Below are 27,942 nucleotides of genomic sequence, written 5' to 3'. Positions count from 1 at the left end.
TCTCCTGGTCGGTCGACCTTGGCGCCTGCCTCTACTCAGGGATAAGGCGAGCCAGGCGTACCAGGAGTTTCTCCTGGACCCACAGCTCCTAGACCGGTGGGTCGGGTGCTTATTAGGGAGTGGCGGAGGACCGCCGCCCGGGCCTCTGAGGTCTTAGTTAAGATGCAGAGGACCGGAGCCCCGGGTACTCTAGATGTGTACACGCGGGTTTGGGAGGTTTTCGCCTCTTGGTACGGTTGGAACCGCTCTTCGGCGGTTTTTGGAACCTGCCTTCCTTCTGGACTCTTGGACGTTCGTCAGTCCGTTTTAGTCCGGAGGCTGGCAGCCTCTACTTATAGTGGCTGGGTGGTTGCCTAGAGGGTTGCCACCTGGGTTTGGAGGGTTCTTAACCTTCTACGAACCCTTGGTTGCCTCAGGTTTGACTGGTTTCAAACGAGGCGCTGCTGCGGCTGGACCGAGGTTCCCCCTTGGGTTCTAGAGGGGATCCTAAGGGGTCCGAGTCAGGCTCCTTTGAGCCTTGTTTGGGAGTTGTCTCCTTGAGCTTCTTCCTAGTCAGCTTTTCCTGGTTTTGTCTACAGCTCAGAGGGTCAGTGACCTTCTTGCTCTCTCGGTAGCTAGGAGCTGTAGAAGGTTTTCGGAGATGGACCACGAGGTCTTTCTCTAACCTTTCCTCAGGTTCTTAATCAAGAACGGGAAGTTTCAGGAAGTTCTGGTGGAGCTTCTGACTTTTCTCCCTCCTCCTTCGATTCGGAGGAGGTTGAGTGGTTAACTGTCTTTGCCCGGTTAGGGCTCTGAGAGTTTACTGTGAGAGGGCTGAGGACCACAGACGGTCTGGTAGCCTGGTTGTCTCACTTGGTAAGTCCACTGGCAGGACGGAGATCGCAGAGTCGTCTCTGTCTGGGTGGATTCTGGAAGCCATTGTTTTGGCTTTTGTCAGTGCGAAGATGGCTAGGACCTTCGGTCTGAGAGCCTGTTCACCTGGGAGTTCCTCTTACGAGGGTTTCGTTAAGGGGACTTCCACTCGAGAGGTGTGTTTGGCGGCTAACTGAGAGTCGCCTTCCACAATTGCGGCTTATTTTCACCTGGACTTAGCGCCTCATTCTTTGGTGCTTTCGGTTCTTGAGGTGGCCGCTTCCTCCCCTTCCCTATGAGGTGAGACTCTTAGTAGTGTTCTCCCTCAGGTGTTTTTGGAAGTGTCTTTACACTTTTTCTTCCTCCACACAGACCAGAGGGTAGTGGTCGTGGTGGAGGGGGGCCCTTTTTCCTGGGTTAACCCTTCGGTTGTAACTTGGGACAGACTAGCTTTGAGGTGGGTTTCGGTGGGCCTAGTCTGTAAGGGTTCCTTAATTCCTTTTTGGCTGTTTCCGCTTCCGGGAGTTTATGTCTCCCATAGGAGTGGAGTGCTGACTGGAGATTCGTAAACAAACACAAGTGTTTCGTATGAAACACCTGTTTGTTAAGAATCGGAAGGAAGCACTCCACTCCGGTGAGGACCCTGTTCGTGAGTTTGCGCAGAGCTCTCTCAAAAGAGGGGGAACATCCGGCGGATGGGGAATTTATAGGGGGCCGCCTCCAGGCGGTTACGTCACTTGACGGACATACCCTTCGGCCAATGGGAATTGTCCTACGGGAGTTTATGTGAGTGATTCTGTTATTCTTGGCTGGCGCTAGCGACACCCATAGGAGTGGAGTGCTTCCTTCCGATTCTTAACAAACAGGTGTTTCATACGAAACACTTGTGTTTGAAGTTACAATGGGTGTGTATGTGGAGAGAAGCCCTACCACTGCTCCCTGTTGAAAGTGGAATATCCCTTTAACTACATTTCTCAGTAGCGTCACGGTAGCGTGCTCCTTTTGAACCAAATAGCTTTTTCTGTAGCATAGCTATTTTTAGACCCTGGTAGTGAAGTAGCGTCCAACAAATGCTACACGTTACTATCCTGGCGAAAATTTACTGGTAAATAATGTTTGCGAGGAAAATAATTCCCAACAGATCCCCCAGCTCCCCCAACAGATGAAGAGAAATCATTATGACGATTATGCAAAATAAATGTGATCAGATGAATATGTAACACTTTTGACATGCCTATCGAACTGTCCACGCACGCACGCCCCCCCCCCCCCCCAAACACAAACACAAACACACACACACACACACACACACACACACACACACACACACACACACACACACACACACACACTCGCTGTATCCTAATTTAAATATAAGTGATTTAATATATAGATGTGTAGCAACTAGTGTGACTAGTTGATGAGTAATGTTTGCTGTTGGTTGTCATGATGTCAGGGTTGACCAGAGAGCAGTGTCTCCTGTGCCCAGCTGTGTCTCCATGAAGAGTGACCAGTCCAAGGGAGGATGGATTACCTTCAAAGATGGACACCACTCTACTGATCAGAGGTCAGTAAAACTGTCAGAAAACAAAACATGGTTTAGAGTCAGTAGAGGCCTTGTTTTGTCTTGTTTCTATTTAGATTGATCCAATAAAAAAGTAAATTCTGTCTTCAAAGTAAGGTTTTCAATCTCAACACAATCCCTAGTGTCCCTTTTCTTGGGTGATTATTCTAGGAAAATATCAGATCTGCAAGTTAATAATACATCAGCATGTGTTGAGGTTTGGTTTAGAGAGGAAAAGGAAAAGAGCCATGAAGTATAGGGTTTAAACCAGTGGTTCTAAAGGCCTTGTCTGTGTGGAGGCCTAACAGCTCATGATGTCAGTTTGATTGTTATTTTTTATTGATAATGAGCACCTTATCGATCCTGCTTATTGAGCCAGGCTTTTATCCAGCACACTATTTAACATTTCTATTATATTGTGGAAAGACGTGAGACAACAATACATTCTGAAGTTTTCATTTTTTATTTTTTTTAATTAGCCACGAGTGAGTGACTTGAGTCTGTCAATGTAAAAAAAAAACAATGCTTAAGTACATGTACAGTAAAATAAGATCGCCAAATAGAGACATTTTCTTAACTGCTCACCGTTAAGCTTTATCGGTTACACAACCGCTAACCGTTAAGGAAATGTGTTTAGAAATGCACTATTTTGCACCCATTTAAAAAAGGGAAAATACACCTGTTGTTTCCCATAATAAAGTTCTCTATTTACACATTAAAAACAACAATACAATGAGGAGGAAGAAGAAGAGGAAGAATAAAAATGCTTTCTATAAGAAATGTGTTTTTTACAACAGTAGGATAGACATAATCACATGTCTGTAATGTAATGCGGCTGCAACAGCAGCAGCACAAGCCCTAGAACAGATCAACTCCCAATGTGTAAATATGTTAATGTAACAGTCTAATTAATAGTAAATAGTTGCACAAACTGACTCCCAGTTCACCGTAAACACATGGAGATAAGCAATAGTTAGCTGCCTACCGCGTCTACACTGCAGTGTGTCTGTCCACTCTTCATCAACCACAATCTCACAGTCACAACTCGTCGCAGATGCAACAGGTTTTGATCCCATGTCTACTGATTTGTGTGACTTTAGGACATTATTTTCTGTTTAACTTTTTAAACAAAACAATTTGCACAGGACAGATATGACAAATAAATATACACAGAAACGACTGTCAATGACCATTATCCATAATCAAAATAAGTTATGTAATATAGTCAAAAGGCCAATATTAATTACAGTATTTTCTGGACTATAAGGCGCACTGGACTATAAGGCGCACTGTCAATGAATGGTCTATTTTCGAACTGTTTTCATATATAAGGCGCACCGGACTATAAGGCGCACATAATAGACGCTACCATTGTGTTATGCATCCAACAGATGGAGCTGTGCTAAAGGGAATGTCAATGTCAATGAATGATCCATATATAAGGCGCACTGGACTATAAGGCGCACTGTAGTTTTTTGAGAAAATTAAAGGCTTTTAAGTGCGCCTTATAGTCCGGAAAATACGGTAATTGTATAGTTTACAGTTTACAGTTTAGGCATTTAGCAGACGCTTTTAATCCAAAGCGACTTACAATAAGCAAATAACATCACAATAATGAACAAGATAATATGTCAGAACATCATCAACAATATAACAAATGCAAATGGTTATCTATCTAGAAAAAACACAGTAAAATCAAAGTTCTAAAAACCTAAAGACAAAAAACTAATGCTAACTAGCTTCATGTATGGTCACTGATTTTTTCTGTAGTGCTAAGGGTTTAGGTGGAGTATATTTTCAAAAATCTAAAATTGTGAAAATGTCCGATCTCCAAGCTCAAAGCTTGACACAGATGCATTTGTACAGATGAAGAGAAATCATTATGACGATTACGCAAAATAAATGTGAAATCTCAACTGTCACACACATGCACGCTTGCACAGAGACACGTTTGTGTTGTCCTGATTTAAATATAAGTGATTTAATACATAGATGTGTAGCAACTAGTGTGACTAGTTGATGAATAAATGTAATGTTTGATGTTGGTTGTCATGGTGTCAGGGTTGACCAGCAGAGAGCAGTGTCTCCTGTGCCCAGCTGTGTCTCCATGAAGAGTGACCAGTCCATAGGAGCATATATAAACTTCAAAGATGGACACCCCTCTACTGATCAGAGGTCAGTAAAACTGTTAGAAAACAACACATGGTTTAGAGTCAGTAGAGACCACTTTGTCTTGTTTCTATTTAGATTGATCCAATAAAAAAGTAAATTCTGTCTTCAAAGTAAGGTTTTCAATCTCAACACAATCCCTAGTGTCCCTTTTCTTGGGTGATTATTCTAGGAAAATATCAGATCTGCAAGTTAATAATACATCAGTATGTGTTGAGGTTTGGTGTAGAGAGGAAAAGGAAAAGAGCCATGAAGTATAGGTTTAAACCAGTGGTTCTAAAGGCCTTGTCTGTGTGGAGGCCTAACAGCTCATGATGTTAGTTTGATTGTTAATTTTTATTGATAATGAGCACCTTATCGATCCTGCTTATTGAGCCAGGCTTTTATCCAGCACACTATTTAACATTTCTATTATATTGTGGAAAGACGTGAGACAACAATACATTCTGAAGTTGTTTTTTTCTTTTTTTTAATTAGCCACTAGTGAGTGACTTGAGTCTGTCTATAGTGGCGTTTCCATAAAGCCACTTTTTGCGCATTAATGGCATTTTTCGCAAAATGTTTTTATGGAAACACTTCAAAATGCGAATAAACTTTCATTATCCGCAAAAAAAGTTATCCGCTTGGAGGAGGAGGATTTTGAGCCTTTATCGAATAAACTAAATGCGCTTAAGTGAATGGAAACGGGTCAGACAATAAATGCGAATAGATTATGACGTTCTAGGTCCATTTCCCCTGCCGCTTTGTCCATGGTATAGCGTTAGCCCACAAAACAAACCTGTTGTTTGTTACACACGGAGTGACACGGACCATGTGTAAATTCCTCCCGTTTTCACCTCAAGCCATCGGTGGCGAGCGAACCCTTCCTCATCCCACGGTGTTGCGTGCCTGAAGTGCCCACCCAATCTACAAGCTCACAGGCACAGCAGCTCCCATCCACGTCTCCGCGCCGCGTTGTGAGCTTGCAGATCGGCCACCTGACCTTCCAGAGGACGCTGAAACTTGCACTGTGCAGCGACGCGACCGCGGTTTTCCCGGTGAACCGGTAGCTTTATGTATTGAGAGGAACTCTTGCCAATTTCGTAAGAGACTTGTCGCCAATTATAATATATTTAAAAGTTATTTGGGGCCATGATGATGACTGATAATCCCTTCTTCCCACTACTAGACAGCGACCGAGTCACAGCAGTCAGACGTGCAGACGGTGCAGTGCTCAGGTTCGGTCTGAAAAAAATCAGCCCGATCAACTCTTGCGAACGTCGCTATATTCGAAAGACACCCGCAAATGGAAACATGCTAAATTCGCTTTGTCTTAATGCGTATTTCTGATAATTCGCTTACCTAATTCGATTAAGTTTATGGAAACGCCCCTTATGTTAAAAAAAAAAACAATGCTTAAGTACAGTAGACTAAGATCGCCAAATAGAGACATTTTCTTAACTGCTCACCGTTAAGCTTTATCGGTTACACAACCGCTAACCGTTAAGGAAATGTGTTAAGAAATGCGCTATTTTGCACCCATTTAAAAAAGGGAAAATACACCCGTTGTTTCCCATAATAAAGTTCTCTATTATTTACACATTAAAAACAACAGTACAACGAGGAGGAAGAAGAAGAGGAAGAATAAAAATGCTTTCTATAAGAAATGTGTTTTTTACAACAGTAGGATAGACATAATCACATGGCTGTAATGTAATACGGCAGCAGCGCTAGCCCTAGAACAGATCAAGTACCAATGTGTAAATATGTTAATGTAACAGTCTAATTAATAGTAAATAGTTGCACAAACTGACTCCCAGTTCACCGTAAACACATGGAGATAAGCAATAGTTAACTGCCTACCGCGTCTACACTGCAGTGTGTCTGTCCACTCTTCATCAATCTCAAGCTCACAGTCACACAACTCGTCGCAGATGCGACAGGTTTTGATCCAATTTCTAATGATTTGTGTGACTTTAGGACATTATTTTCTGTTTAACTTTTTAAACAAAACAATTTGCACAGGACAGATATGACAAATAAATATACACAGAAACGACTGTCAATGACCATTACCCATAATCAAAATAAGTTATGTAATATGGTCAAAAGGCCAGTATTAATTGTATATTTTCAAAAATCGAAAATTGTGAAAATGTCCGATCTCCAAGCTCAAAGCTTGACACAGATGCATTTGTACAGATGAAGAGAAATCATTATGACGATTATGCAAAATAAACGTGAAATCTCAACTGTCACACACATGCACGCTTGCACAGAGACACGTTTGTGTTGTCCTAATTTAAATATAAGTGATTTAATACATAGATGTGTAGCAACTAGTGTGACTATAGTTGATGAATAAATGTAATGTTTGATGTTGGTTGTCATGGTGTCAGGGTTGACCAGCAGAGAGCAGTGTCTCCTGTGCCCAGCTGTGTCTCCATGAAGAGTGACCAGTCCATAGGAGCATATATTAACTTCAAAGATGGACACCCCTCTACTGATCAGAGGTCAGTAAAACTGTTAGAAAACAACACATGGTTTAGAGTCAGTAGAGGCCACTTTGTCTTGTTTCTATTTATAGATGTATCCAATAAAAAAGTTAGTTCTGTCTTCAAAGTAATGTTTTCAATCTCAACACAATCCCTATTGTCCCTTTTCTTGGGTGATTATTCTAGGAAAATATCAGATCTGCAAGTTAATAATAGATCAGTATGTGTTGAGGTTTGGTGTAGAGAGGAAAATGAAAAGAGCCTTGAAGTAAAGGGTTTAAACCAGTGGTTCTAAAGGCCTTGTCTGTGTGGAGGCCTAACAGCTCATGAGTCATAACTAGGGATGAAGCTTGTTAATTTTTATTGATAATGAGCACCTTATCGATCCTGCTTATTGAGCCAGGCTTTTAACCAGCACATTTATTTTATTTAGCATTTTCTATTTTATTGTGGAAAGACGTGAGACAACAATAAATTCTGAAGCTTTTCTTAGCTTAGCCACTAGTGAGTGACTTGAGTCTATGTAAAAAAGACAGTGCTGAAGTACATTTCTAAAACGGCTAGTTCCATTCCTTGATTCTTATTGGCTGGTTGCTGTGGTATATGAGACTATAACCTACACCTTGAATCAGTTTATATCAAACCCAGGTGTGTTATTTCTTTCCACAGTGTTCCACAGTGCACCAATTCTCCAGCAAGAGCCGCTGATACAAACGACCTACGGCCTGGTCGCGACTTAGGCCACGACTTGGAGGTCGTAGGTCCCGGTTCTGGAGGTTTTGCGCGATCTCGGTCGTAATTCAGCGACCTGGGAAGTCCGCGATCGAAACTCTACGCTTGCTAAGGGAAGGGACGCGAGTTTAGAAACTCTACGCTTGCTAAGGGAAGGAGCGCCGCGATCGAAACTCTACGCTTGCTAAGGGAAGGGACGCGAGTTTAGAAACTCTACGCTTGCTAAGGGAAGGAGCGCTCGTTTTCAACAGCGTCGGCAGGTTAGCTACTCAGTGTCGGCAGGTTAGGGTTAGGGTTAGGGTTAGGGTTAGGGTTAGGGTTAGAGTTGGGGTTAGGGTTAAGGTTAGGGTTAGAGTTAGAGTTGGGGTTAGGGTTAAGGATAGGTTTTGGTGCACCTCGCGCGGTCCAAGTGACTACAATGGAGCGCTTCCTACCTCCGGTTCAGCCAATCACAAGCTTCAAAAGGTTGAATAGCGCTGCTGCTCTAGAATATTCTGCAAAAAGACCTTTTAAATACGACCGCGGACTTCCCAGGTCGCTGAACAACGGCCCGATCGCGCAACAACGGCCCGGGGACGACCGAGGTGGCGCAACCACGGCCGGGGGTCGCGAAACTAGACCGGCCGCGACCTAACAAGTATGTACCGCGAACTACGACCTCCAGAACCGGGACCTACGACCTCCAGGTCGTGGCCTAGGTCGCGACCAGGCCGTAGGTCGTTCGTATCAGCGGCTGTCTCTCCAATTAACTGCACCTGTGCTGTGTTGTTTCTGCAGCCTGGCCAGGAACTACTTTCTTGTAGCTGGGGACTACTTTCTTGCAGAGCAGACCTTATAGTGAATGATTAGTGAAATAGAACAGTTTTAATTGGTACATGTCTATGATTGTTTCCACCAGCCGAAGGCATGGGGGAGAGTATGTTTTCCCCTCCGTCCGTCCGTCCGTCCGTCCGTCCGTCCGTCCGTCCGTGCGTGCGTGCTAATCTCCGGCGCCGTTGGCCCGGTCGCTGCCAAACTATGCACACACACTCCCTGGATACCAATTCAGAACCTCTGCCCCACATTTTTCACATGGGCCTGTTCTAGCGCCACCAGGAGGCAGTTTTTTGCAAAACGAACTATTGCCAGTACTCCTACAGATTTTGTCCAAAAATCACGCAAATCGGTAGACAGTGTCTCTACAGTCATGTGATCGACATGGGTCTGCCCGATTCTCTATATTCCATCCTGATTGGCTAAAACTGGCTTCCAAAGTTAGCAGTATTGGTCAGTTTTGAATAAAATGCCTGAAATCATGAACGCAGTGTGCAATTTTGGTGAAATTTTGCATGCAACATTCCCAATAGGCAGAGGAATAAATGCCACTTAAATATTTTCAAATCAGCCTCATGGTGGCGTTATAACTGGCCAATTTGTGTTTTTACCTATAACTCCACTGATCAGTGTACAACTTTGTATGTGCACTCCCTAGAGGCCAAGGAAAAACCTTTGCCCTGCTTTTTTCATATCTGCCTTTTATAGCGCCACCAGGAGGCCGACTTATGTAAAACACATTTTTACCTATTATTCCTTGAGATTTTCTCTAAAAATCATGCAAATCACTACACAGTATCTCCTATAATCATGAGATCAAGACAGATCTGACCGATATTTCATGTTCCATCCTAATGCTAACACTGGCTTCCGAAGTTTGCAGGATTGGTCCATTTTGAACAAAATCACTTAAATCATGAACGCAGCTTGTGATTACAGAGACATTCTGCACGCACATTCCCACTAGGTCAAGGAACAAATGCTACTCTTTTTACATTGACCTGTTATAGCGCCACCAGCAGGTCAACGTTTTCCAAACACATTTTTGGAACAAAACACCTCAAGTCATGCATGCAGGGCCACATTGCCGTTAAAGGCCAAAGAAGACGTGGCACCCTTTTCACATTTAGTGCCACCAGGACCTACCTGACCTGGTGGAGACCTGTGCTCGGAAGAGCACTGCTTCTAGTTTTTCATGTTGCCATATTGTAACCATTTTAGAAAAGCAATAAGCCACGCGAGGCTTAAGGTTACCTGTATTTTACACCGGCTGAGAGGGTTGGAGACACTAGGCTGCGCCTTGTGTCTCCCTACGCCTCTCAGCTGGTGTAAAATACCAGGTAACCACTCGCCTCTTGTGGCTTATTGCTTTAGTACAGTATACTAAGGATCACCAAATGGAGACATTTTCTTATCTGGTCACCATTAAGCCTTATCGGTTACATAACTGCTAACCGTTAAGGAAATGTGTTATGAAATGCAGGGTTCCCGCGGGTCCTTAAAAAGTCTTAAATTGTCTTAAATAAAGAATCGTGAATTTAAGGTCTTAAAAAGTCTTACATTTGACCAAATCTGACCGTAGGTATTAAATTTGAAGATGATGTTTTTAAGGCTAATGGGACAATTAAGCCATAAACATTAGTACGTATTCATTTGATTCGTTTATTTGATTTATTAATATTAGACGATGAGAGACCGCTAACAGGTTGAAGCGAGCAGCAGTCAGTGGGAAGAGGAGCTTGCGTGTTGTTCTCGGCTCCGCCCGTTGTGTCAGTACTGTGGTGATGTATGTGGATGCGGAAGAGGGTAGTTTAGTTTTTTAACAAAACAAGCGCTCCTTTCCCTAGCCTACCGTCACATCAACTGAACTGCCCTCCCTGTTATGTAGCGTAGCGCTCTCACATGACACTGTGAATGAGCACAGATGAGAGCATACAAGTAAACACACTTGGCGTGTAGTGGAGTTGTGCTTGTGGGCTGTGGAGTGGACTTCTTAAAAAGTTTTAGATTAAGACAATTTGCGATGCGGCCGTGCGCGATTCTGCATTGATGCGGGGATGTGACATAATCGATGTTTGTTGATTTTCCTCAACCATGAGGAATTCGCTAGCCTAGCTACATGCTAAGGCTATATTGTCCCGTTCCTTCTTCTGCCTGTGAGACAGAATGAAGCTGACAGTCATAAAGTCATTAGTCAGCCCGTTTTCAAAGAGGAGAATCCACCAATCATCTGTGATTTACAACAGCTGTTGTACCGAGCGTTTTTACGTTCTACACGCTCATCAATACACCGCGTCTTCCCTCTCCTCTCCTGACTTAGTCCCGTTCACTCAGTAATATAATAATTTTACTCATTGACCAGGGTTGCCAACATTAGACAGTCAGAATTCAGGAGATTTTTGGGGGGGCATATGGAACTCTGATTTTGATCATTTTATTACACTTGCTGTACTTGCACTGGAAAAGGATGGGTACAATTTCAGCAATTAAAACGCCAGAAGTAGGTGTATAGAATTTGATTTTATAACTGAAGCAATGTAAGACCCATATGTATAGGCCTACTAATATTCACTACTTAAGTGGATATCTCACTATGATTACATGCACTGCCCACACCCTTAAGCAGGGGATCTGGGGGTCCGTTCTGGGGGAGGACTAGTGATCTCAGACTGTCTGAGATTAACATTGAGGGGTGGCATTCTCAGCTGTGATATATGCCTGTCTTCTAAGACAAGTCCCTAACTTGGCTATTTCGATCTGTATATCATAGGCTTTATTATATTTTTATTGTATATTAATATTTTATTTTATTTTGCTGCTTGTATGTATGAGTCAGTAAATACAGCATCTTGTAGTTGTAATTCACTGCAGAAGCTGGGTTTATGGTTTCAAAAGACAATATTGTGCATCTCCAATTCTGAATAATGGTGACAGGCCACGGTGGTCTGCTGACCCACCTGCTGTCCGAATACACACACGATCCCCAAGTTGTTGTTCTCCCTCCCAGCCGTTCGCCCTGGGTGTCTATCCAGCGTAAAGATAATCGGGGGTGAAATTATTTACTATTCTGTCCCTATCGTGACATAACTCGGACTGCGCTGAGTCGGCTCATGCGACCTTCGCAACGCTCGACATGGCTACTCGCTTGCTTTAGCTCGCTCGGCAGTGTCTCACGTGGATCAAGGTCGCCTGAGACGGCGCGCCTCCGTCATCTCCACCGCCATCGCGGTGAGCGTGAGGTAGGGCGAATGGCCCGGGAGGGCGATTTGGGTCTTAAATTACATTTGTTGAGGTCTTAAAAAGGTCTTAAAAAGTCTTAAATTTTACTTTTAAAATGGTGCAGGAACCCTGGAAATGTGCTATTTAAAAAAGGGAAAATACACCCGTTGTTTCCCATAATAAAGTTCTCTATTTACACATTAAAAACAAAGGCTTTCTATAAGAAATGTGTTTTTTACAACAGTAGGATAGACATAATCACATGTCTGTAATGTAATGCGGCTGCAACAGCAGCAGCACAAGCCCTAGAACAGATCAACTCCCAATGTGTAAATATGTTAATGTAACAGTAAAGTTACGGGGGCACAGTGGCGCAGTGGTTAGCGCTTCGCCTCACAGCTAGAAGGTCCTGCAGCAGGGGTCGACATTATAAATGGCCCGCTGGCCCGGATGTACTTTTTAGAGTGACAGGCCACCAGAACTCACCAGGGACTTGCCCGCTTGGGCCAGTGAATTTAATGCCTTGAAAATAAACTAGTTGATGAATACATGTAATGTTTGATGTTGGTTGTCATGGTGTCAGGGTTGACCAGCAGAGATCAGTGTCTCCTGTGCCCAGCTGTGTCTCCATGAAGATTGACCAGTCCAAGGGAGGCTATATTAACTTTAAAGATGGACACCACTCTACTGATCAGAGGTCAGTAAAACTGTCAGAAAACAACACATGGTTTAGAGAGTCAGTAAAGGCCACTTTGTCTTGATTAAATATTTTAATCGAGATGAATTGCATGATTTAGCATGATTAATCACAAATAAGTCATCAGCTTTTATCAGTTCTTAATGTAACTATCTTTCAAGTCTTTCGTGGCCCTATTAACTTGGTAGTGGAAAAATATGCTGGCTTTATGCAAACGTATGACAATCTTTTATTCAAAATCAATTAAAAACCCAAATAAATCATAATGGTATTGCATTAAATAGTCCCTCCAGGAATCCGCGATTCCGCGATCACGGAATTTATCGCGGAACTCGTGACCACCCGCGAATTTCTCGGCCATTCGCGGTCTTTTCTGACGGCCGCGGAATAACAGTCGCGAGTGGCAGCAGAGCGGCGGGATTAGTTATTACTACTATTACGGTCGGACTACACCAAACAATTTGCACATACGCTATTCTGTGTACAAAACGCACACGCCTACTTAAAAAATAGAACCGATCCTATTTTTAGGGAATGCGTATCCGTGGTTCGCGCTATCCGTACGCCTGGTGTAGCCGGCTGAATTGATATACATTGAATCTATCCAAAACGCACATACGCGCGCGCGCCCCGCATACGCACGCATACGCACTGACGCGCGCGAAACGGCTTGGTGTAGTCCGGCCGATATAAAGCGATTTGTACATGGTTTGGCCAGTTGCCACCTCATACAGAGCCTGGGGGAATAGCTTAGCTTCCCTTCTGCTACTGCTGCTAGCTGGATGGTCCGGTCCCACATTCGTTCCTGACAGACACTGTGTCCTGAACTATAGTTCCTCTCTATGCCTCTATGGTCCTGGCAATAACAATGCTAATGCAGAAGAGAATAAATAAATATTACACCCATACTAGGTAGTAGGTAGGCTATCCTCTAAAATGTGGTTACTATGGGCATGGATGACAATATAGTCTTTGCAACAGAAAGTAATTATTAAAAACAATATAGCAATTTAAAAAATAATAGATTTAATATTAGATTTTATTCTCAAAAATGATTATACGAACCACTAATTACAATTAATTGTAGCTATTTCATGAAGGGTCTTACTTGGTTGTTAGAACTATATATTTTTTAGCTTGATAACTGGTGATTTTACGTAATTTTTTAATGTCCACGGAATCAAGAAATGTTCTCCGCAGAATTCCGCAGAATCAGGATTGTTCTCCACGGAATCAAGACTTTTTCTCCGCGGATTCCTGCGGGGACTAATTAAACAGACTGCAGCTGATGGGTACAAGGCCATATATTAATTAATTTTATATTTTCAAAAAATAATCAAATAATGTGAAAATGTTTGATCTCCAAGCTCACAACTCGACACAGAGATGCATGAAGAGAAGTCATTATGACGATTATGCTAAATAAATGTGATCAGGTGATTATGTAATACTTTTGATATGCCTATGGAACTGTCCACGCACACACAATGTAATGTTTGATGTTGGTTGTCATGGTGTCAGGGTTGACCAGCAGAGAGCAGTGTCTCCTGTGCCCAGCTGTGTCTCCATGAAGAGTGACCGCTCTAAAGGCCTTCATCCTAACTTCAGTGATCAACCTGGACCTCCACACACACAGTATGTCAATCCTCCTCTACAATATACTGTATAACACTATAACATGACAAAGTGATCTCATGCTAAGTTACGTGTCGTCGCTGTCCAGCCCAAACAGCTAATTAAAAGAAAATGTATATATCTTTTATTTTTCTTCATAAATCCTTTCATAAATCCCTGTAAGTTCCATTCCCAAACTAGTTGTTTTTTATATTACATAACATTAGCGTGCAGTGAAAGGGACTCATGTGCTGTGTTCCATTTAGTGATGACGTCATCATGAAGCATGTCATCTCCATAGACTCCTATTCATTGCGCTGCAAGACACTGCTTTATCAACCAAAAAAGAGTTTCGGACAAAACATTCTGACTCCACTTAAGCTGGATGTTATTTAATTTGTTTCATCCCCCTTTTTACCCTCTCTGTTCTACTTATTCTCATGTCATTTTGGACAGTCATGGTGTCACATGTCATTTCCATGGGTTCTGTTCCCAGTCTGGTTCTGTACAAACATTATGGACACAAGACATTAACTATCAGTCTGGTTCTGTACACACATTATGGACACAAGACATTAACTATCAGTCTGGTTCTGTACAAACATTATGCACACAAGACATTAACTATCAGCATCCTTTATTGGAAACATTTCATCACATTTGCACTGAGCTTTTTCATGATACGGTACACACACAACACCACCAAAACAATGTTTTGCACGCATGCAAGCACACACGCACAAACGCATGCACACCCACACACGCACACGTGCACACACACACACACACACACACACACACACACACACACACACACACACACACACACACACACACACACACACAGCTAATATAGACGAGGAAATAGATTAGAATGTCTGTCGGTCCGTCCGTCCGTCCGTCCGTCCGTCCGTCCGTCCGTCCGTCCGTCCGTCCGTCCGTCCATACAACAGAGTACTTTTTATTACTGTTTCTATTGCTATTTGTCCACACAGTTTTATTCTCTCACAATACATACAAATAAAATGACTTTTTCTTTCACATGATACATTTTTAAACATTTGTATGATTCCAGAAGTCACAGAGCAGAGTCTCCAACACCCAGCTGTGTGTCTATGAAGAGTGACCGGTCTAAAGGAGAACCACCTAACTTCAGTGAACCTGGCCCTCCACACACACAGTATGTCAATCCTCCTATACAATATATAACACTATAACATGACAGTAATATCATGTTAAGTTACATTTGCAAATTACTATAAAACAAGACATGTTCATATTCAATCGTTAGCTATTAAGTTAGTGTTCAGTTTGTGAATGAAGTGGTACAAATAGGGTTGGGACCCGAAACCGGTTCTTTTTAGGAACCGGTTCCATGATAGCGGGTCCAGAACCGGGTCAATCATTTTTGCCGGTCCGATTCTCTTAACGGGTCTCATCAGCGCGCATTAGCTGTGTGCATGACGAGACGAATGTGTGTTTTCGTTGACGTAACGAAGACGAGACGAACATCTGGTCTATCGGACAACGTTAAATAAACATGCATGAAAAGCTGCTGCGATATATTATAGTAGTTGTTTCAATGGAGGAGTAGTGGCCAATCATATGGAATGTTCTAGGACGCATATAGCAACAGGCTCTGTGATTGGCTGGGATGTCGGCAGGAACACACGTGTTGTTTGTTGTTGTGGTCAGAAGTTGCACACATTACAGCTGGGAATGTTGCTAAGTTTCTATTTGCAAATGAAAGCTAATCATCTGATTGAGTAAAGACCCTGTATCTGCCTCGCGGCAGCAGCGTCAACATCAATTAATAGATTCGATCGTCAGAAAAGAAGACACGATATGGATCTATTTTACAATCCAGGAAATAATGCAGGCTTACTTACAGTACCACGGAGCACTGCTATTCCAATCCGATAAGCTGGCACAAGCCTTTTAACAAATCATAATCATTTGCTTTGCTGAGAAGAGAAGATAAGTTGATTTCCTTTCCCATTGACAACTGGACCCGCCGTGGTCACTTTCCTACTAAATCCCTCCTCAACGTTTTCTATAACACCTGGCGCTAAGCTTCAGGCTAATGTTGGCTTGTTTAAGCAAATGTAAATTAATTGGATTGTTTGTTGTAAAGCATGCAAACTTTTTTTTCCCGCTGGATGCGGAGAACGGTACGCGATAGCGAACGGTGCTATTCTCAAAGGCTACGTTAGTGACGTAGGGGTTGTTTGTTTCCTGTCAGCGGCCGCCGACGTCGCGTATGACTGTGACGTCACTTGTAAATCCTTGGAACTCAACAGTACCGTGTGTGTGTGTGTGTGTGTGTGTGTGTGTGTGTGTGTGTGTGTGTGTGTGTGTGTGACTACAGTACAGACAGCACAAGCAAGTGCAAGTGCCATGGATACCGTATATTATATTATTCCTGTGTGAACTGTGCATATAAATAGGATGGGGCAGGTGTAATATACACTTGTCATTAGCCTATACATTATGAATTCAATTGCACCTGTCAACTTTGATTCCAATGTCTAATACTTAATTTTTGTATTTAAAGACACATTTTTCTTTTTGACTAAAACTATTGACTAAAACTGGACTAAAACCTTTGTGTGGGTTCGTCGACTAAAACTTGACTAAAACCTTTCGAGTTCTAGTCGACTAAAACTAGACTAAAACTATCAAGGATATAAATGACTAAAGTCTGACTAAAACTAATAAGCATTTCGTCAAAAAGACAACAAAAAGACAAACAACACTGCTGTATAGAGGATAAGAGAACATCTACAAAATACAGGATTCCTTGTAAGACAGACAAGAGAACTGAAATGTAATAGTTTTTTTGTCATTTGATAGTTCTACTGTATTGAAAAGAGCATAAGAGAAAACAGTATCTACTACTAATATTAGAAAATATACTAACTACTGTTTGAACGCCCATTAGGCATATGTAAACAACTACTGTTAATAATGGATGTCAGAAAATATGAAAAAATATATATATTGGAACCGTTAAGAGAACCGTTAGGAACCGGAATCGTTAAGAGGGAATCGCTAAGGACTCGGAATCGTTAAAATCCTAACGAGTCCCAACCCTAGGTACAAATCACAACAATGTGTTCAGTGGTGAAGTGATTGTTATTTCTGCCAGACTGTAGGCCAAGTGTCTGTCTGTATGTCTGGGTGGATGGATGGGTGGCTAATATAGCAAGCTAACAGATTGACAAGAGCCAAATGTCCACTAGCTGCCTCAAGGCCAAGGAAGCACATCCCTGCATTATGTTTATGTTTTCATGGTGCCGCTAAACCAGCCCACTTTATATTTTGGCCTATAAAAAGGCTTTAACCATCGGTCAAAGCCTGAAACTGTAGCCAACCTGGCCTGGTGGAGATATGCTCCCAATGTATGAATGAATGGAACATTGTAAGCGCTTTGAGTTCGCAACTTGCTTAGAAAAGCGCTATAAAAATGCAATCCATTATTATTATTATTACTATTATTATTATTATAGGCCTACTACTTATTCTCATGTCATTTTGGACAGTCATGGAGTCACATGTCATTTCCATGGGTTCTGTTCCCAGTCTGGTTCTGTTCAAACATTATGGACACAAGACATTAACTATCAGCATCCTTTATTGAAAACATTTCATCCCATTTGCACTGAGCCTTTTCATATGTATTGATATGTATTGATAAGTTATTGTCTATATTCATAATAAGTTGTCTATTCATATCCACAGTGAGAGGAAGAGGAGTGGTTGTGTTGTGACAGAGCAGGCGTCCAAGGGATCCAGAACCACACCTGGACTGAAGACACCCAGTCACACCAGCAGTGGACACAGTAAGACTGGACACCATGTACATTAATTAACACAGTTAATAACTGAAATGTTTGAAATGACAGAAGTCATTGTCAGACTAAATGTCCACAATGTGTCATCAGTATCCATGTTTAAATAATGATGCTAAACATGTATCAACTCTGTATGAAAACCAGTGATCCGATGTTTCTTTAGTCTGTTTTTCTTAGTTTTATTAACCATTTAAACCCCTTAAGTTGTTTAGTGGAGACCCTCAGGGCTCTATACTAGTGTATTTTCTGTTTTCACTCAACATGAAATATCCTCGCTGAAAATAGCAGATCTAACAAGCTTATAGATCAGCTTGTACACTTGTAGATCTGCTATTTTCTGTCAAAGTTTTCCCCAGAATACGGAAGCTGTGGTTTAAGTGGTTAACTTAATAATTTGCATACACAGCAAGTTATAAATTCAACTGCATGTTTAAAATATCTTCATTGTCTTCTCATAGCAGGTGTCAGTCCGCAGGAGGTTCTAAAGGTTTATAAGGTCGGTTTGAACCGTCTTGATCGTGTGACATACGTCACTGAAGTGCCCTCCCTCAGCAGCATCTACACAGAGCTCTACATCTCAGCGGGAGAGAGTGAAGGAGTTAATACCCAACATGAGGTCTGGCAGCTTGAGACAGCTTCCAAGAAGAAGACCCTCCATGACCAACCAATCAAATGCTGTGACATCTTTAAGCCCCTCCTCCTTGGCAGAGACAAACCCATCAGAAGAGTTCTGACCAAGGGCATCGCTGGCATTGGAAAAACATTCTCTGTGCGTAAGTTCACTCTGGACTGGGCAAGGGGTTTGGAAAATCAAGATGTCATTCTCCTGGTTCCCTTCTCATTCCGGGAGCTGAACTTGGTCAGAAATGAGCAGCACAGTCTTCTCTCACTGATCCATCGTTTCCACCCAGAATTAAAGAAGGTCACAGCAGAGCAGCTCGCTGTCTGGAAGGTTGGCTTAATCTTTGATGGTCTGGATGAAAGCAGGTTTCCGCTGAAATTCGAGAACATTCGCATTGGTTCTCATGTCTTCCAAGAGAATGACATTGTTTCTGATGTCACAGTGACATCATCAGTAAACTTGCTGTTGACGAACCTCATCGAGGGGAATCTGCTCCCCTCAGCCCTCCTCTGGATAACTACCAGACCTGCAGCAGCCAATCAGATCCCTCCTGATTGTGTTGACATGGAGACAGAAGTACGAGGGTTCACAGATCCCCAGAAGGAGGACTTCTTCAGGAAGAGATTCAGTGATGAGAAGCTGGCCAGCAAAATCATCTCACACATGAAGACATCAAGGAGCCTCCACATTATGTGTCACATCCCAGTCTTCTGTTCGATCACAGCTACCGTTATGGAGGAAATGTTGAAGACAGACGAAACAGAACAGCTGCCCACGACCCAGACTGCAATGTACAGCCACTTCCTGTTGGTCCAGACAAAGCGAAAGAATCTGAAGTATGACGAGACACACGAGGCAAAGAATGAAGACAAGAAAAAGAAGGCAAACAAGATGCTCAAGGCCATGACTAAGATGTACAACCACTTCCCGTTTGTCCAGACAAAGGAGAAGAATTATGTTGAGCTCATGAAGAAGGACAGGGAGGTTCTTCTGAAGCTGGGCAGGCTGGCATTTGAACATCTGGAGAAAGGCAGTGTCATGTTCTACCAAGAAGACCTGGAAGAGTGTGGCCTTGAAGTGAAAGAAGCCTCGCTCTACTCAGGAGTTTGCACAGAGATCTTCAAAGAAGAGACTGTTCAATCTGACAGAAAGGTCTACAGCTTTGTTCATCTGAGCATCCAGGAGTTTATGGCTGCAGTCTACCTGTTCCACTGTTTCACACAGAGGAACATGAAGGTACTCAAGACATTCCTAGGAGAAGGAGAAGAAGAAAAAGAAAAAGGGGGAGGAAGGGGAGGAGGAGGAAAAAGGGGAGAAGGAGAGGACATTACTCTGGAAGACTTCCTGTACAGAGTCATGGAAAAATCCCAGGAGAGTAAAAATGGCCACCTGGACCTCTTTGTCCGCTTCCTTCATGGCCTCTTACTGGAGTCCAACCAGAGTCTGTTAGGAGGCCTACTGAGTCAAAAAAAGTGCAGTCCAAAGAGCATCCAGAGAGTCATTAACAACCTGAAGAAGATGACCACTGAAGATCACTCTCCTGAGAGAATGATCAACATCTTCCACTGTTTGATGGAAATGAATGACCACTCAGTACTTCAGGAGATCCAACAGTACCTGGAGTCAGGGGACAGTCTGACTCCATCCCAGTGTTCAGCTCTGGCTGCCATGCTGCTGATGTCAGAGGAGGTTCTGGATGAGTTGGACCTGGACAAATACAAAGCATCAGAGGAGGGGCGACGGAGACTGATCCCAGCTGTGAGGAACTGCAGAAAGGCTCGGTTAGTAATCATGTGAATAGAAATACCCTAGAGTCAATCTGACATTACAGTACACTATAATTAGAAACTAAGGTTGACACAAAAGTTAGAAACTAAGGTTGACACAAAGGCTCCAATAATACTGTCTGTGTAATAGGGACTGGTGGTATTTTGTGCAAAGTCCACAATAAAGCAGGGTAAAAACTAGAAAGATTCAATTCAAGGAAATTGCAAGTGTGGTTGCCGTGACACAAGTGACGAGTAATCAACTGGGAAATAAATTCCATCTTACTATTTATATTAGATACTGTGATGTCATTTATATTAGATACTGTGATGTCATTTATATTAGATACTGTGATGTCATTTATATGAAATACTCTGATGTCTGTGATGTCATTTATATTAGATACTGTGATGTCATTTATATTAGATACTGTGATGTCATTTATATTAGATACTGTGATGTCATTTATATTAGATATTGTGATGTCAAGTGAAGCACGACCAAAAGCTTCACTTTTTTGTTGTACAGCCTCCCAACCCAGATAACATCACTAAAAAGTTTACAAAACACAGGTTCACTTTGATGGGTAAAAAAAAACTCTCTGACCGAATATACAATAGTGTGTTGCTTATAGCAACCACACTAACTAAACTAAGAGTCTCCAATCCCTGCTGGTTGAACCCACCAGACCAGTGGTTTGAACCCACTGACACTGGTTGAACCCACCAGAGTAGTGGAATAAAAATCACACCCAATGTGAAGTGAGCGGTGGTCGTGCTTGCATAACGTCTTCAGACTAGGATTTAAGTCTAGGATGTACAGGCTATGCTACACACACATGTTTTGCTATGGCAAAACACTGAGGAAAAAGGCTACAGACATACGACATATGTCATCACTAGACAAACATGATGCTACGTACACACATTTTGCTACTGTAAAACGCTGAGGAAAAAGGTTACAGACACACACACAGCCACTCTATGGAGCGGTTTACCACCACTCAAACATCACACCCAGTGTGAAGTGAGCAGTGCCTTTCATGAGTTACAATGTCTGTCTTGATGGACACACACACAAAGCCAAATGTATCTATGGACAACTTATAAACAATGTATGTATGTCGGTGATCTGCCTCGAAGCCAGATCAAAGCCTGCAGCTGTGGCCCAGCTTGAGGAGACAGGGATGAGAAATAGAGACTGAATGCTGGTCTCTAGCAGCTTGTTTGTAAAGCTTTTACACAGTTTAGACAGTAAATATGCAATGTAGTTCAGTCTTCATTTCACACCTTTAACAGCTGGGTGAAAGCTTTGTTATCAAAATTGCTCTTCCTGTGTGGTGTTGTCTATTCCACACTCTGCTGTTAAATATATGTATAATTTGTTTTGATAATCTCTGATTTAATCTGCATTTACAGACTTGTTGGCTGTAACCTCAGAAAGACAGAGGTTGAAGTTGTGGCTTCAGCTCTCAGCTCTAATCCTTCCCATTTGAGAGAATTGGACCTCAGTGAAAACAACCTGAACGACTCAGGACTAGTGGAGCTGCTCTGTGAAGGACTGAAGAGTCTGCACTGTAGACTGGAGATTCTACGGTAACATACATTTACCCAATTTATTTTGATCACTTCTGTATTATTATGTACTGTATTGTGTGAATATAATATGAATGCTGTGGTGAGAATGTATTAATATGCTTGATATCATGATAACCCAAGCTTATGTGCCTGAGTAGACGTTAAAATTACCGCAAACATATTTGTTTGAAAGTGTAATAATATCCCTTTAACGCAAATGTATAGGCTACTTTGTCATACCACGGGATTCCACATCCAAAATAGCTGATACATGACAAGCTCACAACGCGTCGAGGACGCAACGATTGTGAGCTTGTAGATCGGCTATTTTTGACGTGTGACCCCAAGGGGGTCCCCATATTATTTTGTGGGGTCCCCAGATGATTAATTAATTCATTTAATGACTTTTGAAATTGTAAAATATTACGGAAGAGGAAAACATTGTGAAAATAGCCGATCTACAAGCTCACTGCAAAGTTCCAAGTGCTTGTCAGGTTTGGGGTTCCCAGTCAAATATGATTATCAAGCAATCAATCTGGTGTTTCATTCTTCATTCAGACTGGCTCACTGCAACTTGTCAGAGAGATGCTGTGAACTTCTGGTCTCAGCTGTAAGCTCTCATCCCTCCCTAAGAGAGCTGGACCTGGCTCACTGCAACTTGTCAGAGAGATGCTGTGAACTTCTGGTCTCAGCTGTAAGCTCTAATCCCTCCCTAAGAGAGCTGGACCTGAGCTCCAGCATGGTGAATGTTCCAGTCCTGGAGAACTGCAAGTGAGTAGACTTGAGCTGTGTCCATGTTAGTGCACTGAATGTGCACTGTTTCCCTCATGTGTATTTAGTATAGGGCTGTCAGTAGTTCACCTCCAAAATGTTTTTTTTATTTTTTTTTGCTATTGATTACTCACGCCATGGAGACAGCAATATTCTTTTTGCCACATTCCTAAGACAAAACATGTATGACAATAAATGTACCCCCATTGATTCTGGATGGGGAACCAAATACATTCGGGTCCCCATCCGGAATCAATGGAAGTAAATTTACTAAATTCAAATTGTCTTAGAAATGTGACACAACACAAAAATATATTATTGAACTCAAGTCTCCATGGCATGAGTAATCAATAGGAAAAAAGTCATTTTGGGGGTGAACTACTCTTTTAAGACGATAATAACGAGTCAACGCACATTCCTTTTAACTGCACTTTTTTGGGACGTGCGATTAATGTTTGAACCATGGTTCACTCCAGGTGCTGAGGTAAACGTGTTGTAGTTTGATGAAACATAACATGAGGTAAACGTGTTGTTGTAGTTTGATTAAACATAACATGCCACCGAAAAAAAATCATAGCTTATTATCTCCCAAGTAAAGCCTGTCCATAGTGTCTCCGACCACCAAACTTTTCGTCGGAAAGTTCCTACTTTCCGACGTGCAGCCAAAACGCGTCCATTGTTGCAACCTGCTCTGCAGCATACCATGCCAACTTATGTAGAAAAATAAAAACGCCTTTATAATGGATAGACCTGTGACTGCTGGTCTTTGAGTTGTTATTGTAAACATAACCATAACCGTAAACCTAACACTAAAACAATGGATAACAAAGCTTGACACTACATTTCCGATAGCTTTAAACATGGTTTAAAACCAGCCTAAACCTGCATCAAGCTCATTCGACACCCATTGATCAAATAGCTGACAGACAGGAGGGGGGCCATAAAGGCAGGGGTCACACCTCACCCCCGGGTCCCAGGTGAAAAAAACACTAAATGGCCCACAGAGACGTGGGTCAAACCAGAGCCCTGAACAAAATAAGATTTCACCAGCAACTAAGGCAGTTAAAAACAAACTAAATTCAAAACATAATTGTATGCGGTCAGAGGGAAACAAATCCCTGGGACAAAAGTAGAGATAAAAGGAGAGTGAAGTACAAAGTTATTTTCAGTCAGTTCTAACAAAAATATTTTAGGGGTCTCAACGTTTTCCTCACAACATAATCACTACAATATTGTCGCTGTCGGGCAGAAACCTCGCATCTCCCAAGTTTCAGATGTGTACGTCTTTTGGTAAAGCAAAGCCCTGCTTCATCAAACAAGACTGTCAAACAAAAACTAGTGAAAACAGCCGATCTACAAGCACACAACGCCTCGCATTGGCGTTGTGTGCTTGTAGATCTGCTGTTTTCACTAGTTTAGTATATTTTATAGATGATAAAAATGAACGGTTTTGGAAGGTTTCCACCCGACAACGACGATATGCTATAAATATAAGGTGCTGGGAGTGAAAATTATAATTTAGGGGTGCCTCGGATTACAAAAATATTTATGGGGTGCCCTGAGACAAAAAAGTTTGGGAACCCCTGCTCTAAAGGTTAAGGTGGAGTCTGAGGAGGAGATGAGATCCAAACTGGGCAGCAGTGAGTACTGTATGTCTGGATGGGCTGCAGGACCAAGTTAATGATAGGAGAAACACTGTAGTGTCAGCAAGTGGAGACGTTGTGTTAGACAGTGAGACATTGATGCATTGTTGTTCTACTTCCTACAGAGTGAAACATGGAGGAGAAGTTTGGCTTAATCCTCAACTCATTACCAGATGTGAGTATCTGTCTGTCTGTCTGTCTGTCTGTCTGTCTGTCTGTCTGTCTGTCTGTCTGTCTGTCTGTCTGTCTGTCTGTCTGTCTGTCTGTCTGTCTGTCTGTCTGTGTCAATATCACACATTAACATTTTATACACAGTTGTATGCTTGGTTGGCTCCTCCCCAGATGCTGTTCTGAAAACTCTCCAGGAGAGCTTCCAGGGAATTCAGGTTTCTCTGCTCTTGGCCTGGTCCTTAACACCAGCAAGACTACATTTAAACACACCACCAAATAACAGGCCAATAAAACATGTTTTCTAATAAGAATGCTCACATTTGACTGAGTTGACATGTTGATGCTGGAATCCAGGATGGCAGAGATTCCATTATATGGACCAGAGGGCTTGTAGATTGGCTATATTTCCAAAAACAACCGATCTAAAGCTCACCATGCATTGTGAGCTTTTAGATCATCTATATTTGAAAATTAGACAAAGGTCGCAGATCTACAAGCTTAAAATGTGTAACATCCTGATGGGTTCTGAATTTGTAAAGTATGTTTGAAATGTACAAAAACAGATAATTTACAAGTAGGGTTGCCACACGTCCCATAAAATATGGATTCGTCCCTTATTTGAGAATTAAATGTTCATATGAAATCAATACGGAATGTGGTTTTGTCTGTATTTTCCCAAATGCCCCATAAAGGACTGTCACACAAACCTCGAAAATGTTCTGGTGGGGGAGGGGGTCCCCAGATGATTAACTTAATGTGGAACATTGTTTTCTAAACAGTAAACAAACCAACATACAGTATACGTGTATACAGTTAAAATTATTGATTGATTATTTTGGGGGGTCCCCAGTTTAATAATTATTATGTTTGGGGGTCCCAAGTGTGTATTTTCCACATTGATGTCATTTCACATAAACTTCATGTAAACATATTTTCTCTTAGAATGTCACTTCTCAACCTGGAGGCTTTAAGACATCTTACTGTGTTGTCATCAGACACAGACCTGGTTGTGAGCTTGTAGATCTTACTGTGTTGTCATCAGACACAGACCTGGTTGTGAGCTTGTAGATCTTACTGTGTTGTCATCAGACACAGACCTGGTTGTGAGCTTGTAGATCTTACTGTGTTGTCATCAGACACAGACCTGGTTGTGAGCTTGTAGATCAGTTATTTTCACTATTTTAAATGTTTAGAGTTTCAACCTGACAGCGACGGTGCATTTTAATTATTTAGAGTGAAAACAAACAAACAGGTTGTGAGCTTGTTGATCTGCAATATAAAAAAAGATCGACGTGTGTGTGTGTGTGTGTGTGTGTGTGTGTGTGTGTGTGTGTGTGTGTGTGTGTGTGTGTGACAGCAACTTTTAATTTAGTTTTAGTCATACTGGTTTGAATAAAACTCCATTTAGTTTTAGTCACATTTTTTTTAGTCATCTGAAATATTTTTGTTTTGGTCTAGTTTTAGTAGACTAAATATCATATGATTTATTTGACTAAATATTCATTTGATTTAGTCGACTCAAATGTATTTTGATGGACCTTGATGATATCATAATGGATGATTTTACGCTTGGCTGCATGCTGAAAATAGCAGATCTACAAGCTCACAACGTACCACAGCGTGACACGTTGTGAGCTTGTAGATCTGCCATTTTCAGCAATTTATTTTATTTCTACTGCATCTCTTCTCCACTAGTCCCTCCCTAACATTTTAGTCTAGTTTTTATTTGTTGACTAGATTGTCAATATATTTATAAAAAAATAAATTGTTTTAATTTTAGTCAGTTTTATTTTATTTTAGTTTAGATTTTATTTAGTTTTCGTCAGTGAAAAAAAAACGTGAGTCGACGAACATTTAGTCATAGTTTGTTATTAATCCACGCAATCCCATACAGGATGGCGTTACGCTATCCATTTCAATAGGTTTTAGAAGTCTAAATAACAATAGACATCTTTAACTCTTTTACTGCCACAGAATTGAACAAAAAGCTCCATCCACTGCCAGCTAAATTGAGAATTGTCGCTCATCTTTGAAGGCCTACTGGAGAAATTTGGTTTCGACTATAAAGACAACAATTATATGGCAACGTAGAATAGAATGTCTACTTTGCAACAGAAAAAGATTTCGAGCTTTTATCTTGTTCTGTTCATTAGCTAGAAGCTGCAGAATGTGGCCTAAAAACAGCTCTTTGAGAACATAAAGCTGAGAAAAATGCATTTTTGTGAAGAATACATTTTCAGGCAGAAATCTCTCTTTAGCCTTTTATTGTTGGCTTCAGTAACATCACACCTATGATCAGTGGTTGTTTACAAACAAATTCAAAAAAATAAAAACAAGAAAAAGTGTCTTTTTACACACTTTTAGTGTGTAAGAGAAGTAAGAGCAGTAGTAAGAGCAGTGCAGAACATTGACACAGTGACATGAGCTTCAGCCTGAATCCTGCTTCAGCTTTCAGGGTTCTCTTTATCTCACTGTGACACTACATGTCTACAGAGTGTATATGTGTGTGTGCGTGCGTGCGTGCGTGCGTGCGTGCGTGCGTGCGTGCGTGCGTGTGTGTCATTCAGCCTGCACAGGGCCTGGGGCTCCATTCTGTTTCACTCCAGCCAGGCTCCTCCGGAAGGGCTCCACCGGGTCTGCTGAACTCGTACACGAGCCCATGGTCGATCTGTAAATTATACAAATACATAATTACTATAAAATACATGAAAAATAGTACACCTTCAAGCTCACAACGCGTCACAGCAGAATGCGTGACGCCCTCTCTCTCACACACACACACACACACACACACACACACACACACACACACATCCTTGTGTGACTCATACACGAGCCCATGGTCGATCTGTAAATTATACAAATACATAATTACTATAAAATACATGAAAAATAGTACACCTTCAAGCTCACAACGCGTCACAGCAGAATGCGTGGAGGTTGGGGGCCTACTATTTTCATCAAAAGGCCGTTTTAGAAATGTCAACCCCTGCCTCTCTAACATTCTATGCACTTCCTGCTTACCACACAAATATATATATATATATATATATATATATATATAGTAATTATGTAAAAACAGCATTCATGGTCTGGAGAGGGCACTTTTTACAGATGGATAAAAGGGCAGGGGCTCAAGCCCCCTTTGATGTCTATGTGAGCATGTGCATGGTGCTAAGTCTGATTTACAGAAAAAAGTTTGTTTTTTCTTTACCTATCCTTGTCCTTGGACGACCACGATGTGGAAATGAAGAAGTAGGCTCATCATCATCGTCGACTCATCATCTAAAATCATAGCCAGGAAAATATCAAATAGTTTATATCTAAACAAATCAATTTACAATTTTGACATTTAGCAAATGACTTACAATAAGTTCATATATAACATAAAATGCAGTTATAG

General features: G+C 41.8%; 1 protein-coding gene across 1 annotated transcript; it reads left to right on the top strand.

Moving 5' to 3' along the window:
• Positions 1 to 944: 944 nt before the first annotated feature.
• On the top strand, positions 945 to 21,976 carry LOC308292808 (protein NLRC3-like; the record flags this gene model as incomplete). Its single annotated transcript, XM_080735233.1, has 7 exons — positions 945 to 1,028; positions 2,358 to 2,419; positions 15,210 to 15,314; positions 17,876 to 17,976; positions 18,447 to 19,567; positions 19,619 to 20,391; positions 21,796 to 21,976. 7 exons carry the CDS (start codon positions 945 to 947, stop codon positions 21,974 to 21,976), a joined length of 2,427 nt encoding a protein of 808 aa, XP_080591359.1.
• Positions 21,977 to 27,942: the final 5,966 nt, after the last annotated feature.

Source organism: Nannobrachium achirus (genome assembly GCF_963921795.1).
Source record: "Nannobrachium achirus genome assembly, chromosome: 10".
Taxonomy (NCBI): Eukaryota; Metazoa; Chordata; class Actinopteri; order Myctophiformes; family Myctophidae; genus Nannobrachium; species Nannobrachium achirus.
The sequence above is the reverse complement of the archived record's forward strand: the minus strand, read 5'-3'. Positions and strand labels throughout refer to the sequence as shown.